Consider the following 17,687-nt stretch of genomic DNA (forward strand, 5'->3'; position numbering starts at 1 on the left):
TATTTTGTCAGCAGCAGTCTGTGTGATGGATTAAATACTCTGATTATATTGTAAAGCTTTTTTTTTTTTCTTCCCAGCAAATCAGGATATGAGCAAGTCAGCATATTAATCTGGAATAATTTTGTGATTTAATGATTTTAACTAACACCAGTTGGAATAGACAATCGAGTTGTTAAAGATTATATCGAAAATGTACTAAGCCATGGCCTAAATGTTAGAAAAGGAACTTATGGGACCAAAAGGTCCCTGGTTTGATTCCCTGGACCAGCAGGTATCGCTGAAGTGCCCTTGAGTAAGGCACCCTAACCCCAGGCTGCTCTGGGTATGTTGTAAGTTGCTCTGGATAAAGGCGTCTGCTAAATGCCATTAATGTATCGGCGTTTTTACGGTTTGTTTAATATGTTTCTGTGGAATCCTCCACAAACCCTCCATCCAGCTGATTTTGCGACTGCCACTGCCAGCAAGCAGTTCCTGACCACAGAGTCAATATTATTGTGTCTTCAAATTGTGAGCAGAGAAATCTGTAATCCGAGTGGGCAAACATGGTACAGGATTTGTTTGATTTTATTTATTTATTTATTTATTTATTTATTTATTTATTATGTTTGCAGTTATTGTTTAAAATACAGGTTGTTTGGTTTCCCCCCCCCTCAATAGTTTATTAAAATTATGTTGCCCTTCTGTTCATATGTGTGTGGTACTATGGTTTTCTTATGGCAAATTTTTTTTTCTCTCGCTCTCTGACTGCTTTGATCTTGTTTGCATTGACACATGGATCTTTTTTTTTTTTTTTGCAGGAGGACTGTGACCCTCCTGTCCATGAGAGCCTAAGCATTGAGAATACCCTTTGGGCCAGTACCGTGGTCGCATCTGGTGAGCAAACCCACTTCTCACCTATTTCAGGGCCTTTTTTTGTTTTGTTTTGTTTTTTTTCTTTTTTTTGTCCGTCCCCCCCAAAAATAAATGCACATATATTGGGATCAGGTTTCTCACCAGTTTTGTCCTAGAGCATGGTGAAGCTGATACTTCAGTGTTTAGCTGACATCTTCCATATTTTCTGCGGCAATTCTGATTGTGATTCACTTAGCCTAAATGCAGAGAAATCCGATGAGCCGTTAATGGGAGCTGAAGTGTTCTTCCTCTCTCTCTCTCTCTCTCTCTCTCTCTCTCTCTCTCTCACTCTCTCACATACTAGTGTTGATACAGAACTTCATCCAAAAGCGCAGATCTCAGATCAGCCTCACTGCTACGCTTTCACTGCCATCTACAAGCGCTGTGAGATCTGAACCTGATCCAAATCGAGCCCTATAGCTAAAACTTTCCCTAAAGGCCTCCTACTTGTATTTAACGATCACCTTTTCATCGATCTGTGGCTTATCCTCACTCGGTCCTCTCGAGGCTTGAGGTTTCTTGTAGCTCTCTGCTGCCCCTTGGCCTGTCCTTGATCGGAGTCTATCCTCCAACTTAGACTCCTGACATCATCCAGACTCAACACAAGATCCCTGCAGATGGAAAAGGATATCCCCATCAGTCCTGCTCCATTAAAAGAACTAAATTGCACCACAGACATGGACTTGAGTGGTTTGGAAAGTGCACTGGAAATGTTGACCGTCTCCTTTCATACTTTTTTGTGACTTGTTTACGTCACTGAATTGGCCAGTTAATGTAATACATTAAAACTCTCATAACTTCTGAAAGCTAGGAGTCTGAATCAGTTTATTGGCCAGGTTCACTTGCATATACTAGGTCTTGAGCGAATTGGTGTAACAGCAGAGGATAAGATTTCTGAACATATTCACAAATTTATGTACAAGTCTCCTTTTTAAAAAAATCCCAGTGTCCTACAACCCCGATTCCAAAAAAGTTGGAACAAAGTACAAATTGTAAATAAAAACGGAATGCAATAATATACAAATCTCAAAAACTGATATTGTATTCACAATAGAACATAGACAACATATCAAATGTCGAAAGTGAGACATTTTGAAATTTCATGCCAAATATTGGCTCATTTGAAATTTCATGACAGCAACACATCTCAAAGTTGGGACAGGGGCAATAAGAGGCTGGAAAAGTTAAAGGTACAAAAAAGGAACAGCTGGAGGACCAAATTGCAACTCATTAGGTCAATTGGCAATAGGTCATTAACATGACTGGGTATAAAAAGAGCATCTTGGAGTGGCAGCGGCTCTCAGAAGTAAAGATGGGAAGAGGATCACCAATCCCCCTAATTCTGCGCCGACAAATAATGGAGCAATATCAGAAAGGAGTTCGACAGTGTAAAATTGCAAAGAGTTTGAACACATCATCATCTACAGTGCATAATATCATCAAAAGATTCAGAGAATCTGGAAGAATCTCTGTGCGTAAGGGTCAAGGCCGGAAAACCATACTGGGTGCCCGTGATCTTCGGGCCCTTAGACGGCACTGCATCACATACAGGCATGCTTCTGTATTGGAAATCACAAAATGGGCTCAGGAATATTTCCATAGAGCATTATCTGTGAACACAATTCACCGTGCCATCCGCCGTTGCCAGCTAAAACTCTATAGTTCAAAGAAGAAGCTGTATCTAAACATGATCCAGAAGCGCAGACGTCTTCTCTGGGCCAAGGCTCATTTAAAATGGACTGTGGCAAAGTGGAAAACTGTTCTGTGGTCAGACGAATCAAAATTTGAAGTTCTTTATGGAAATCAGGGACGCCGTGTTATTCGGACTAAAGAGGAGAAGGACGACCCAAGTTGTTATCAGCGCTCAGTTCAGAAGCCTGCATGGTATGGGGTTGCATTAGTGCGTGTGGCATGGGCAGCTTACACATCTGGAAAGACACCATCAATGCTGAAAGGTATATCCAGGTTCTAGAGCAACATATGCTCCCATCCAGACGACGTCTCTTTCAGGGAAGACCTTGCATTTTCCAACATGACAATGCCAAACCACACACTGCATCAATTACAGCATCATGGCTGTGTAGAAGAAGGGTCCAGGTACTGAACTGGCCAGCCTGCAGTCCAGATCTTTCACCCATAGAAAACATTTGGCGCATCATAAAATGGAAGATACAACAAAAAAGACCTAAGACAGTTGAGCAACTAGAATCCTACGTTAGACAAGAATGGGTTAACATTCCTATCCCTAAACTTGAGCAACTTGTCTCCTCAGTCCCCAGACGTTTACAGACTGTTGTAAAGAGAAAAGGGGATGTCTCACAGTGGTAAACATGGCCTTGTCCCAACTTTTTTGAGATGTCTTGTTGTCATGAAATTTAAAATCACCTAATTTTTCTCTTTAAATGATACATTTTCTCAGTTTAAACATTTGATGTGTCATCTATGTTCTATTCTGAATAAAATATGGAATTTTGAAAATTCCACATCATTGCATTCCGTTTTTATTTACAATTTGTACTTTGTCCCAACTTTTTTGGAATTGGGGTTGTACATGCCTGCTTTTAAAACAAACTGATTTTGCTCTTTCTTATAAGTGCTTGTTGTAAGGCTCATGGCCTCGCAAATTGCACTTGGTCTATCCAGTACCTGCCCTTGGAACTGAATGACTTGACTCCAAACCCCCCACACCCCACCCATGCTACCACCTCAAAGTGTCACTTCTCTGACATCTTTAAAATATCTTCATTTCATTATTGGCCTGTACTCCGTTGGGTTTTTTTTTTTTTTTTTTGGTCTTGTCCCCGGTTGGTTCAGCAACACACTCTGCCGTTTTGTTTTTCTCTACTCACAGTATATGAGCTGACATCCTAGTAGTAGAGTAGCCAATCAGAGTGCGTGATTGCTCATATCCAGTGGATGTGGATAGAATAAAATAGAATATTTACAGATGTCAGTATACATCTGTTATTTACCACCTGGGAGGTCCGTATCGTGAAATACCGTGACCGAGGTCTTGAAAGTACTGACCGAGGCCCTCTGGGTCGAGGTCAGTATTTAAGACAGAGGTCACGGTATTTCACCATACGGACCGACCTTAAGCTGGTAAATAATATATTTATCTTTTTCTTTACCAAATTCGAACAGAAAACGAGAGCGCCCGAAAGGGAAAACCAAGCCGAGCCGAGGTGAGCCGCCATTTTGAATCCTTGTTCACGGTTGTAATGCAAATGGCTTCCTCCTCGGTATACAAGTGCACTTCCATGGCAGGAAAAAAAAACTACATTTTACCGCCTGTGTCGTCCCCTATTTATACAAAATTGAGTCAGTTACAGCTTTTTAGCTTTCTCCTGAAAATTTTTTTTTTTTATTTCTTTCTCAGGGTAGTAAAACTTGCTTTTGCTGTGAAGACTGTCATTATCGCTATCCATGCTGTAAAATTAATGCTATTCTCCTGACAAATGCTGGCAAAAATTTATAAGATTTTTGATAATCTTATAAATCTTATTTAAAAAAAAAAAGATAAATGTTGACAAAAATTGCTACTATGTTTGTTGTTGTGAATGAGTGAGTCGCCAGAGGTCCGTAACTGGGGTCCGTATCGTAGGATATGGACCCGCTCACCAGCCAATCAGAGCGCAGGATTTGATGGAAACCGGACCACGAAAAAATAATGTATATTAATAATAAAAAATAATAAGAAGTTAAATTTATATAGCGCCTTAAGAAACCCAAGGACGCTTTACAATTATAGACAAGGGAAAAAAAATAAATTAAATAATAAATAAATAAATAAATAGTCCACCAAGTAGGGGTCAGGATGTAATTCCCGTGGTGTAGCAGCCACAGTCCCACCAAAAGGCGCACGAAAATGAGTCCCACATCTCCAGCACTGCCACCGTGATGCCGTCAGCAACATCGCTCGAACACCACGCCATGGATCCACAAAGTGAGCACAGAAGCACCGCCACGCAGAGCGCTGGTGTGTCCCAAACCGCCTGCACAGCCACTGCGACACCACCGAGTAACATCGCTCAGAACATCACGCCAAGCGTTAAAGCGTAGAGCGCTGGACAACCATGATGTAAAATGAGCAACGAGCTCACTGCAGTCCACAGCTGGGAGCACAGGCATCACCCACAGCGACCCAAGGCCTGGGAGGGAACCGACGCCCAAAACTAGGTCCGGAGCTACACCACAACCGGCGGACAAAAAACACTCAAACATCAAATGAACACAAACCCTCAGGAAAAAAAATAAATAAATAAAATAAATAAATAAAATGAAAATAGAAAAAGAAATAAAAATTAAAAAAAGCTCTGGTGTAGGGTTATTTTTACTGGTCACTTTATAGATGGTAAAATACAGTGTAATCCTTCCAGAAGCGTGCACGAACAGTCCGTGGGGTGGAATGACCAACATCGTGGATTCAGACAGGATTAAAGTTCACGGTGATGCTCTTGTAATGATTGCATTACCCCCACTGACCCCCATCTGTCATTTATCTGATCTGAATAGGGCTCTAGATGCTCAAAATATACAAATTATACCAACAGTGCAAATGTGAGCAATATAAACCATGCCAGTGAGACGGATACAGCCGTGCTTATAATGCAAACTATACAAAGAAAAGTCGGAGTACTTTTATACAGTATGTATGTAATAATGTGCCACTGTAAAGGCACCGAAGCAGGATATGTTGTGCTTTTGAATCAGCTACAGTAATCATTTCATCAGTGATTTTTCTGACGTGCCTGTGTTTGTGGTTTCTCAGGTACGGTAATAGGTGTCGTCATTTACACTGGGAAGGAGATGAGGAGTGTTTTGAACACATCTCAGTCAAAGAATAAGGTGGGTGTGTTTTGCATGTTCTGTGCTCATTTAGAAACGCGAGTGGAGATGATCCACCTCGAGGAAAGCTGGAATGAAGATGGAATGAATGTGGAATTTCAGAATGCTGCAGACGAGCTGGGACCCGTAAAGTGCTGTTTAATAATCCGGAGTCCAGTGGAGTTTCACTGAACTGATTCTGGGCGAGGATAGCAGCGCAGTCACTGCTGCCTTTCGCTCTCTGAATACAATGCACTGGCTGAATTTCGTTTTCTTTCTTTTTCTTTCTTTCTCACTTGCTCTTTCTTTCTTTTGTTCTTTCTCACTTGCTCTTTCTTTCTTTTGTTCTTTCTCACTTGCTCTTTCTTTCTTTTGTTCTTTCTCACTTGCTCTTTCTTCTTTTGTTCTTTCTCACTTGCTCTTTCTTTCTTTTGTTCTTTCTCACTTGCTCTTTCTTTCTTTTGTTCTTTCTCACTTGCTCTTTCTTTCTTTTGTTCTTTTCTCACTTGCTCTTTCTTTCTTTTGTTCTTTCTCACTTGCTCTTTCTTTCTTTTGTTCTTTCTCACTTGCTCTTTCTTTCTTTTGTTCTTTCTCACTTGCTCTTTCTTTCTTTTGTTCTTTCTCACTTGCTCTTTCTTTCTTTTTGTTCTTTCTCACCTTGCTCTTTCTTTCTTTTGTTCTTTCTCACTTGCTCTTTCTTTCTTTTGTTCTTTCTCACTTGCTCTTTCTTTCTTTTGTTCTTTCTCACTTGCTCTTTCTTTCTTTTGTTCTTTCTCACTTGCTCTTTCTTTCTTTTGTTCTTTCTCACTTGCTCTTTCTTTCTTTTGTTCTTTCTCACTTGCTCTTTCTTATTTCTTTTCTTTCTTTGTCTTTCTCACTTGCTCTTTCTTTCTTTTGTTCTTTCTCACTTGCTCTTTCTTTCTTTTGTTCTTTCTCACTTGCTCTTTCTTTCTTTTGTTCTTTCTCACTTGCTCTTTCTTTCTTTTGTTCTTTCTCACTTGCTCTTTCTTTCTTTTGTTCTTTCTCACTTGCTCTTTCTTTCTTTTGTTCTTTCTTTCTTTCTCACTTGCTCTTTCTTTCTTTCTTTCTTTCTTTCTTTCTTTCTTTCTTTCTTTCTTTCTTTCTTTCTCACTTGCTCTTTCTTTCTTTCTTTCTTTTCTTTCTTTCTTTCTTTCTTTCTTTCTTTCTTTTCTTTCTTTCTCACTTGCTCTTTCTTTCTTTCTTTCTTTCTTTCTTTCTTCTTTCTTTCTTTCTTTCTTTCTTTCTCACTTGCTCTTTCTTTCTTTCTTTCTTCTTTCTTTCTTTCTTTCTTTCTTTCTTTCTTTCTTTCTCACTTGCTCTTTCTTTCTTTTGTTCTTTCTCACTTGCTCTTTCTTTCTTTCTTTCTTTCTTTCTTTCTTTCTTTCTTTCTTTCTTTCTTTCTTTCTCACTTGCTCTTTCTTTCTTTCCTTTCTTTCTTTCTTTCTTCTTTCTTTCTTTCTTTCTTTCTCACTTGCTCTTTCTTTCTTTCTTTCTTTCTTTCTTTCTTTCTTCTTTTCTTTCTTTCTTTCTCACTTGCTCTTTCTTTCTTTCTTTTCTTTCTTTCTTTCTTTCTCACTTGCTCTTTCTTTCTTTCTTTCTTTCTCACTTGCTCTTTCTTTCTTCTCACTTGCTCTTTCTTTCTTTCTTTCCTTTCTTTCTTTCTTTCTTTCTTTCTTTCTTTCTCACTTGCTCTTTCTTTCTTTCTTTCTTTCTTTCTTTCTTTCTTTCTTTCTTTCTTTCTCTTTCTTTCTTTCTCACTTGCTCTTTCTTTCTTTCTTTCTTTCTTTCTTTCTTTCTTTCTTTCTTTCTTTCTTTCTTTCTTTCTTTCTTTCTCACTTGCTCTTTCTTTCTTTCTCACTTGCTCTTTCTTTCTTTCTTTTCTTTCCTTTCTTTCTTTCTTTCTTTCTCACTTGCTCTTTCTTTCTTTCTTTCTTTCTTTCTTTCTTCTTTCTTTCTTTCTTTCTTTCTCACTTGCTCTTTCTTTCTTTCTTTCTTTCTTTCTTTCTTTCTTTCTTCTTCTTTCTTTCTTTCTTTCTCACTTGCTCTTTCTTTCTTTCTTTCTTTCTTTCTTTCTTTCTTTCTTTCTTCTTTCTTTTCTCACTTGCTCTTTCTTTCTTTCTTTCTTTCTTTCTTTCTTTCTTTTTCTTTCTTTCTTTCTTTCTTTCTTTTCTTTCTTTCTTTCTTTCTTTCTTTCTTTCTTTTTCTTTCTTTCTTTCTTTCTTTCTCACTTGCTCTTTCTTTCTTTCTTTCTTTCTTTCTTTCTTTCTTTCTTTCTTTCTCACTTGCTCTTTCTTTCTTTCTTTCTTTCTTTCTTTCTTTCTTTCTTTCTTTCTTTCTTTCTTTCTTTCTTTCTTTCTTTCTTTCTTTCTTTCTTTCTCACTTGCTCTCCTGCTCTTTCTTTCTTTCTTTCTTTCTTCTTCTCACTTGCTCTTTCTTTCTTTCTTTCGTTCTCACTTGCTCTTTCTTTCGTTCGTTCTTTCTTTCGTTCTCACTTGCTCTTTTTTTCGTTCGTTCTTTCGTTCTCACTTGCTCTTTCTTTCTTTCGTTCTCACTTGCTCTTTCTTTCTTTCTTTTGTTCTCACTTGCTCTTTCTTTCATTCGTTCTTTCTTTCGTTCTCACTTGCTCTTTTTTTTCGTTCGTTCTTTCGTTCTCACTTGCTCTTTCTTTTGTTCTTTCTTTCTCACTTGCTCTTTCTTTCTTTCTTTCTTTCTTTCTTTCTTTCTTTCTTTCTTTCTTTCTTTCTCACTTGCTCTTTCTTTTGTTCTTTCTTTCTCACTTGCTCGTTTGTTTGTTTGTTTGTTTGTTTGTTTGTTTGTTTGTTTGTTTGTTTGGGTAAAAAGCATGCCCCCAATGAATTTCCTGAGTGAACGGACACTGAAAGAAAAATAAGTTGAAGCAAAAGTTCACCAAAAATGTCGTGTTAAGTGTAGCGGCAAGTGCTTTCATGGAGTTCATGTTTCCGTCATGACCCCATTCCAGCTTGCCGGGAGGGTTTGCTTTGGTTTTGAAAGCAGGACACTTTGTCCAAGTTGCTGAGGCTGCATGTCGACTGAGAGCCCCAGTGATTTTTATTTTTTTTGTAAGCTCTCCGACGGAGTGGAATCCAATACGTGAAGGAGATGATGTCAGGAGTGCGATAGCGTGTGCGAGATGGCAGGCCAACAATCAATACGATGCGGCAAAAGTCACCGAGAACCGCGTTTGCCACTTTATAATCTGTTGTGACACTGCTCACACAAAGCCCTCACACAAAGTTGCTGACAGCATGTCGCTATCGGTTTACACTGCACGTGTGTGTTGCTTCTGTAAAATGGTGTTCTCGGTGAAGATCACACTACCATCAGTTTGGGTGACATGAGAGTGTCTTTTTGTTGTCGGGGAATGATTGGACATAAGCATGTAATGTCCTGCTGCGAGAGTAATGAAGAGGTTAGGGCATTGAGATGTTGCTAAAATGATTTAGTTTTCACATTCATGATTCGATGAGTCATTTTATTAGATGACCCATTCGCCTGCTTTCTGCGTAATGCGTACTGGTGAGCAGTGTGGCAAAATCTCTCAATTTCAGGTTTACTAACAAAGTATGTAACTCGGTGCTGTATTTAAACCGCGTGAAAATGATAACTTCAGTGATATTTAAAAATCTTACATTGGAGCATTCAGTACAAAACACCAGATCATCTACCGTGTAACAATGTTCTAAGGAAAGAATAAAAAATAGAGTGCATGGTTTTTATAGGAAAAGAATCCGTGATGAGGTGGTGGGATGCAATCTGACCAGGAAGTTACAATCCTGAAGTGAATTAATTTCCTGCCAGCAGCAGGTGTTTTTCTCCTCTCTTGTGCCAGAGCATTTTGCTAAAGCTACCATCTCATCTCATTATCTGTAGCCGGCTTTATCCTGTTCTACAGGGTCGCAGGCAAGCTGGAGCCTATCCCAGCTGACTACGGGCGAAAGGCGGGGTACACCCTGGACAAGTCGCCAGCTCATCACAGGGCTGACACATAGACACAGACAACCATTCACACTCACATTCACACCTACGGTCAATTTAGAGTCACCAGTTAACCTAACCTGCATGTCTTTTGGACTGTGGGGGAAACCGGAGCACCCGGAGGAAACCCACGCGGGACACGGGGAGAACATGCAAACTCTGCACAGAAAGGCCCTCGCCGGCCCCGGGGCTCGAACCCAGGACCTTCTTGCTGTGAGGCGAACCACTACACCACCGTGCGCCCGTGTTATGCTCTGCAATAAAAAAAAAAAAAACATTGGTACAACCAGTGTTCGAACTATGCCGATATTTTCGGGGGGTCCCTTTTTTTTTCCCTTGGGGGGGGTGCTTGCGCTTGGTCTCAGAGCGCGGATCTCCATCGCGCGCTCACTTCGGATATGCAAATGCTTCCCGTTACACACGATTGCTATGTCAATAAACATCATTTTGCCAATATTTTAGAGACCCCCCAACATTTCCCAAAATTATGTTTTCAAGGGATCTCATGTCTGTTTCAGGGGATCTCGGATCCCCCGAGTACCCCCGTAGTTCGAACGGTGAGCAAGCCCATTCACTTTATGCTGATAAGAGAATTACAATGGTTTTTCATGTGACAAAAATGTGCGATTAAATTGCCGATTAATCGCGAGTTAACTATGACAGTCGCGACATTAATCGCGATTAAATATTTTAATCGCTTGACAGCACTAATATAAAGATATTACAAAAATAAACATCACAATGACCAAATTTCAGAGGGAACTGAATTTCACTGATTTTTATGGAATCGAAAAGCCGTCTACTTCTAAGTTAGAGGTGACTCCGTTCCCCGACTTCTTAATGAAATAAATATGAGATGTTTTGCCCAAAATACCTCAAGGATAAACCGCCACCGCTCCCCTCTCACCCCGTCTAAACCGGCCTGTTCAAAATGGCCGATTTGTATGCCTGTTCCTTATAAATAACAAACTGCTGCTCACCCCACCCCCTCCTCTTCCAAGCCAATCAGCTAGCACTTTCTTCATGAATATTCATTTGCAAGGGCAGTTCTCAAGCCATGAGTGGAGATGCTCAGATGAGGGGCTGATGTAATACTAAGGAGCTCTTTTGCCCCTTTTCCACCAAAGCAGTTCCAGGGCTGGTTCGGGGCCAGTGCTTAGTTGGAACCGGGTTTTCTGTTTCTACTGACAAAGAACTGGCTCTGGGGCCAGAAAAACCGGTTCCAGGCTAGCGCCAACTCTCTGCTGGGCCAGAGGAAAGAAACCGCTTACGTCAGCGGGGGGGCGGAGTTGTTAAGACCAACAACAATAACAAGACCGCTAAAGATCGCCATTTTTAAGCGACGAGAAGCAGCAGCTGTACAAACGCTAAGTCATCCATTATTATTATCGTTGTTGTTGCTGCTGCTTCTTCCATGTTGTTTTTGCTTTGATATTCACGCCAAGGTTTATGCAAACGTAGTGACGTAACTGACGTATACAGCGACGTAATGACGTGGCTTCCCTTAGCACCGCGAGCTATGGAAAAGCAAACTGGTTCTCAGCTGTGTAGTGGAAGTTCATTATGTCTAACTATTAAAGCTATTTTAAGTTCGTTTCTTCAGACAAGGATTTTTTAAGATGTTACCTTGTTGACAGTTTCGGCGAGAATCTTCCGCCTTCTTCAAAACAGTCACCAGATGTCGAGTGGTGACGTGCCTTATCAGCTGATGTTACGCTACGGAGGTGCGAACGTCCTGCCCAATTTGACAGGATAGTTCACGCCTCCCGCTGTCAGGTCGCTCCCCCAGTACTGCGCTCCAGGTGTGTGACGGCGTGTACGCTCCCTCATCCCGGTTCATCGTCCTCTGCGCCCCGCTTGCGTATCTCCACTGCCTCTAAAATCCAACGCTGGTATCAACGCTGGATGAGGGAGCGTACGCGCTGTCAGACACCTGGAGCGCAGTCCTGGGGGAGCGACCTGACAGCGGGAGGTGTGAACTACCTGTCAAATTGGGCGGGACGTTCACGCCTCCGTAGCGTAACATCAGCTGATAAGGCACGTCACCACTCGACATCTGGTGACTGTTTTGAAGAAGGCGGAAGATTCTCGCCGAAACTGTCAACAAGATAACATCTTAAAAAAATCCTTGTCTTAAGAAACGAACTTTAAAATAGCTGGTTCTCAGCTGGCTCGCAAGTTGAACGAGTTGTGCACCAGCACTGGCCCCGAACCAGCCCTGGAACTGATTTGGTGGAAAAGGCGTATTTGTGACATAGAAAGAGGAGCCAAATCTGAACAGCTTGTTGAAGCACATGTTTAGTGTAACAGTATCCCAAAAGAAACTGACTGGGGGTGTCTTATTTCAGAGTGTGTGGGTTGGTAGACACTAGATACCTAAATGTATGTGCACAAGCACTGAAGGTGAGTTTCATATGTCTCCTTGAAGATTTAAAAAAAAAAAAATGCAGCTTGACGTGTTACTGAGAAACCTGTAGATCTCTCCGTCTTGAAGACTCTTTTCCCAATGTTCGTTTGGGGAAACTTGTACCAAATTCTGCCCAAGTTTTACTCTTTTTGGTTCAGTAGATAATCTCACCTGACTTCTCTAGAGTACCCCCTTTTTCAACCAACAGGAAACAGGTTCTTGATCTATTCGGGATACTTCGGTACCAGCTAGAGAACCCGCCCACGTGATCAGTTTTGAGCTTGAACCTTTGTGTCATGGACAGATGGAAGTAAACAGTAGCAGCAAGATGGTGGAGAGCATTTGATTTTTACCCGCGAGCTTTTGTTCCATTATTGCAGATATTTTTATTCCTTTTTTTCCCCCCACGAAGACACCTCCTTTTCCATCGTGTTCTCCTTTGCTGTGCTCTGCTTCATCTCCAAACTGACACGCCCACTGATGTCAGTTCATGCTGGAAAAACCAGGTTCCAGTTGAGAGACAACTTTTCAGGTGGTAGATTGTCAAGTTTATTTGTACAGCGCTTTTAATAATAAACATTGTCGCAAAGCAGTTTTACAGAACTTGAACGACTTAAAACACGAGCTAATTTTATCCCTAATCTATCCCCAATGAGCAAGCCTGTGGCGATGGTGGCAAGGAAAAACTCCCTCAGACGACATGAGGAAGAAACCTCGAGAGGAACCAGACTCAAAAGGGAACCTATCCTCATTTGGGCGACAACAGACAACATGACTATAACATTAACAGTTTTAACATGAAGTCAGTTTCGTTGATGTTATAAACTCTTCATTGATGGAAACTTGAGTGCAAAACTGTTCATGACAACTATGGAATCAATTTTGTGCCAAAATGTTCATACAATACTTTTGAAATATCAAACAAAAACGACAAATCAAAATACAAAAAAAAAGTCAATTTTTTTAGACTGGCAAACAAATTATTCGTGTAATCATGCAAAATATCAGTCTGTTACTCTTCAGAAACCTTTTATTTTTGTTCCGCGTCTTTCTCAGTTTTGTTTGACGTAATTTATTTTGGTTGCGATTCCAGCTTTCTCGTTTGCGCTCCCTGACTTTTTGCTTGCAGTTTTGGCACAAACTTCACGTGTGGGTGGGCTGTCCAGGAATGCATTCCCATTGGGTAACTTGTGTTTGACTGACAGCTACGCTCAGCGATTCCCTACTCGGATTCTGGCGGACTGTTTGACGAGTGACCGATCCATTGACGGTAAACAAGGATCGAGTGGACTTCAGTGGCGACTATGATATTGAATTAATTCAACAAAGTGTAAGTACGGGACAAATGTGCTGTATGTGTTTCGTGGCAAGTCAAATGTTAGCCTTAGCTCCACTACCCAATATAATAGCTGTCTTGCTAACGTTAAACACGCCTGCATAATGTGCACTACTGCAACACATACAACACATTTGTCCCGTACTTACACTTTGTTGAATTAATTCAATATCATAGTCGCCACTGAAGTCCACTCGATCCTTGTTTACCGTCAATGGATCGGTCACTCGTCAAACAGTCCGCCAGAATCCGAGTAGGAAATGGCTGAGCGTAGCTGTCAGTCAAACACAAGTTAGCCAATGGGAATGCATTCCTGGACAGCCCACCCACACGTGAAGTTTGTGCCAAAACTGCAAGCAAAAAGTCAGGGAGCGCAAACGAGAAAGCTGGAATCGCAACCAAAATAAATTACATCAAACAAAACTGAGAAAGACGCGGAACAAAAATAAAAGGTTTCTGAAGAGTAATAGACTGATATTTTGCACGATTACACGAATAATTTGTTTGCCAGTCTAAAAAAATTGACTTTTTTTTTTTGTATTTTGATTTGTCGTTTTTGTTTGATATTTCAAAAGTATTGTATGAACATTTTGGCACAAAATTGATTCCATAGACAACTGCAGTCCTAAAGTTAGCAAGCCAACTGTAGTCCTCAGCCATAAAAGCATTACTGTAAGAGTCCAGAGCGTCTTCCAAGTGTGACTTTCAACTGTCCACATGGGGCCGTCCTCCACAGGAGCGATGCGATGAGACTCCAACCAGACATAGGGCACCAGGATGGATCAGGCAAGTCCGAGGGGCAGAAGAGGTCAGCATCTCGATCCCAGGACCGACATGTAACTCAGAGGGACAGATTTGGGGGAGAGAGAGAGAAAGAAAACGCAGGTTGTTAGGTATGCCCAATGTCACCTGAATAAGTAGGAACAGTATACATTATTGCACTGAGTACAAGAAGGGACTCCGGCAACTATCTATGACAGCAAAACTAAAAGGGGAGAACCATTTGTAACTTCTTAGAACTGCTGCTGTAATCATAAAGACTGTCGGGACTGTTATTCTGCTCATAACGAACATCCTGTAAACGTACTTGGTACGGGTTTTTCTTCCTCGTCTTTACCTGTATACTGTAACGATTTATAATCTCATTATCCGGTGTAACTCGAGGATTCGTTCCTGTTTAGGTTTCTCAACCCCCCTGCCCCCGTGTCTCGGGATGATTTTCCTCACCACTGTCCTTTCTTGCTTGCTCATTAGGATTTAAATCTGTATTCAGCTTTCTGTAAAGCTGCCTTAAGGCCTCTGCATGCTCTTGCGACAAGGCTTTCGCAGATAGCTTTTCGCAGACAGTTGTAATTTATTGTTGAGCGGGGAGTAATAGGCGTGCGCCATGTTATTCACCGGCACAACGCAAGGGGGCGCAAAGTCACTAGGAGTAGTTGGTGGGTGTGGTTAGTGGAGTGTTTATCCTCCGGTTACTTATAATGACTAGAACTTTTTTTTAATTTTTTTATAATGACTAGAACTGGAGTCGTGTAGATGTACGTACTTCCTCAATCAACCGCTCTTCATGCTGCTCCATCTTCGCTCGTGTTTTTAAAAATGCCGGTCGTGAAAACAAACCAAACCGGGGAAAGTAGGGAAGCGGAAGTGCGTGTACAGCGGATGTAGAGTGGACCAATCAGAGCCCTCTTGTCTGCGGCGCTGTCTGCGAGGCTTCTGCGGTGGTCACAATTTTTGGGAGGTGCGCGCAGAGCGTCTGCAAAGGTGGGGGGGGCTACGCAGACACTCTCTGCTACGCTGTCTGCGAGGACTGGGTTGTCAGCATAAATTGGCCTTTAGGGCGGCACGGTGGTGTAGTGGTTAGCGCTGTCGCCTCACAGCAAGAAGGTTCTGGGTTCGAGCCCAGCGGCCAACGGGGGCCTTTCTGTGCGGAGTTTGCATGTTCTCCCCGTGTCTGCGTGGGTTTCCTCCGGGTGCTCCGGTTTCCCCCACAGTCCAAAGACATGCGGTTAGGTTAACATAGGACGGCCTTGGGCTGAAGTGCCCAAGAGTGGCGGCGCGTACGTATGCAGCGGCTTTGCTCTCCTGTGATGAACTAAAAAAAAAAAAAAAATTCATTGTACATTTGCGCAGTGACAATAAAAGGCATTCTATTCTATTCTTATGGTCTCAAATACAAAGTTGAATGATTTTCGAACTTGTTTTTTTGCACCCAGTTCATTCTCTCAGTTTTGCGTACGTTTTACAATGCCTTATTGTTGACACACAGTCTCAGGCTCAATATAGTTGATAGATTTCGTGTCATGAATATTCATGCTGCGCTGTACAAAGTCGTCATCAGATTTCACACACGAAACACCGGACAGCGACAGTAGGTTGAGCCTCTCCTTTCACTTTAAATGGGACCGGGATGAATGGACTAAAATATGCACTCTGTATTCATTGATAGCATCTTTAGCTCGAGGTAATTGAGGCTCTTTTTCCTCTCGGGTTGAATGAATAATGACTTCATCCGATCCAGCCTCGCCAAAAAAAAAATAAATAAATAAAATAAACTTCATTGTTTTGCCCTTATAAAAGGAGATTCCTCGCTTTCAGCTGGGAACGATGTCTTCTGTGTAAATTTTTCTTCATTTTAATCCCTCCATCTCCTATTTTCCCCACTAGCTCAAGCATGAAGTGAGGCAGCAGGGCGGCTGGGAGCAGCGGAGGGTGTTAAACCACAGCTGATAAATCAGTCACTGCTCACCCAGTTTGCCTGGATCTCTGGGGATCGGGACATGACGAGCAAAGTATTTGCTGGCATCCCCCCCCCCCCCCCCCTCCCCAATCCCTTCCCCCTCCTTTTTAATCAGCCTTTTTTTCACAGAGGGCCGAGTTATGTGTTGCTGTTTTTGTTAGCGTTCTTGGATGAAAGAGCTCTGTGTTGGGAGAATCTGCTGCTGGTCTTAGCAGAAAGAAAAAGAAGGAAGACTTCTTCTTTTTTGACATCATTTTCCCACATATTCCATTGGCTGAGGGGCACACTTGAAAATGAAAGGGAAAGCTCTTTTGTGGAAAGGCCATTCCTGTATGGAAGCATTCCACTTTTCCTTTTCCTATTTTTCCTCCAGTGTTTTCATTAAGCAGCAGCAACAAGAGGGAGGTTTATGCAGAAATGCCACTCGTCTGTGCCTACACACACACACACACACACACACACACACACACGGAGACAGAGAGCAAAAGAAATTCTCATGTTTTAGTCTTGCCAGAGTGCAGCGAGCGATACCGATTGTTCAGTTTTGCATTCTGTGTTTCGATATCTGGTTAATGCTAATCACAATTTGATGTCAGACCCTGATTATTACTTTTGAGTTGCAGTGCAACACCCCCCCCCCCCCCCCCCGGTTAATTATTGATCCTGGTTGGTCAGAAAGTGCTGATTTAATTTTCTAAGGGTGTATTCAGACCAGGATAGTTCGATAGTTCACTTGCTTTGGTCCGAACCAAATGTTTTTTTTTTTTTTCATTTTGTTACGGTTCGCTTTCACACTGTACATTTTAGTAAGCGGACCAAAATCTGTCAACAAAGCCACGCACCCTGAGGTCGTTCAGCTATTGGTCAGAGACGACACGCGCACAAAGCGTTAAGTTCAAAAGTAGTCATGGAGGCTTTCCGTGCTGTTATTCTTTTTAATGTCATCAAAGCTATATGCTTTTTCCAGTTTTTACTGTTTTCACAATTGTGCGATTACTATGCTGTTGTACAAGTAATTTATCAACGACGACGACAAAGGGCAAGGCGGCTACGGAGGATAGCGCTGATGAGCGCACATCATGTTGTGACAGTTCTGGCTCTTCACGCAATAGATGAATTTCTTTTTTGCGTCGCTAGTACCGCCACTTTTTGAAAGAATGTCCCTGATTTTAATGTAGGTCTGACGGAGTTTCTTCACTTTTAGCCCACATTGTCCTGGGGAGCGCGTGAACCCCTTCTCCTTCATTTTCTCACTGAATACAGCAAACACGTCGGCATTTTTGTGTGTTCTCTCCAAAAGCTCAGATATGTGGACATCTGCCCATATATCCACAAGGGTACGCGTTTCTTCCTCGGCCCACGTTTGCCCCCTACTCATTTTTTGTACTCGCCTACCACTGGTGACTGAACGACCCTTGACAACCGAAACAGTGTTTGCGCTTTGCGGTGGAGTGTCAAGACTCTGTTCC

At 41.8% G+C, this 17,687-nt stretch overlaps 1 protein-coding gene across 1 annotated transcript in view; it reads left to right on the forward strand.

Annotated features, from left to right (window-relative positions):
* Positions 1-17,687, forward strand: part of atp9b (ATPase phospholipid transporting 9B) — a 150,298-nt gene that overhangs the window by 56,032 nt on the left and 76,579 nt on the right. The window contains exons 10-11 of the mRNA XM_060942667.1: positions 798-873; positions 5,663-5,739. Coding sequence (XP_060798650.1) covers positions 798-873; positions 5,663-5,739 — 153 coding nt within the window. The remainder of the gene's footprint in view (positions 1-797; positions 874-5,662; positions 5,740-17,687) is intronic.

This window comes from Neoarius graeffei, chromosome 16, assembly GCF_027579695.1.
Source record: "Neoarius graeffei isolate fNeoGra1 chromosome 16, fNeoGra1.pri, whole genome shotgun sequence".
Taxonomy (NCBI): Eukaryota; Metazoa; Chordata; class Actinopteri; order Siluriformes; family Ariidae; genus Neoarius; species Neoarius graeffei.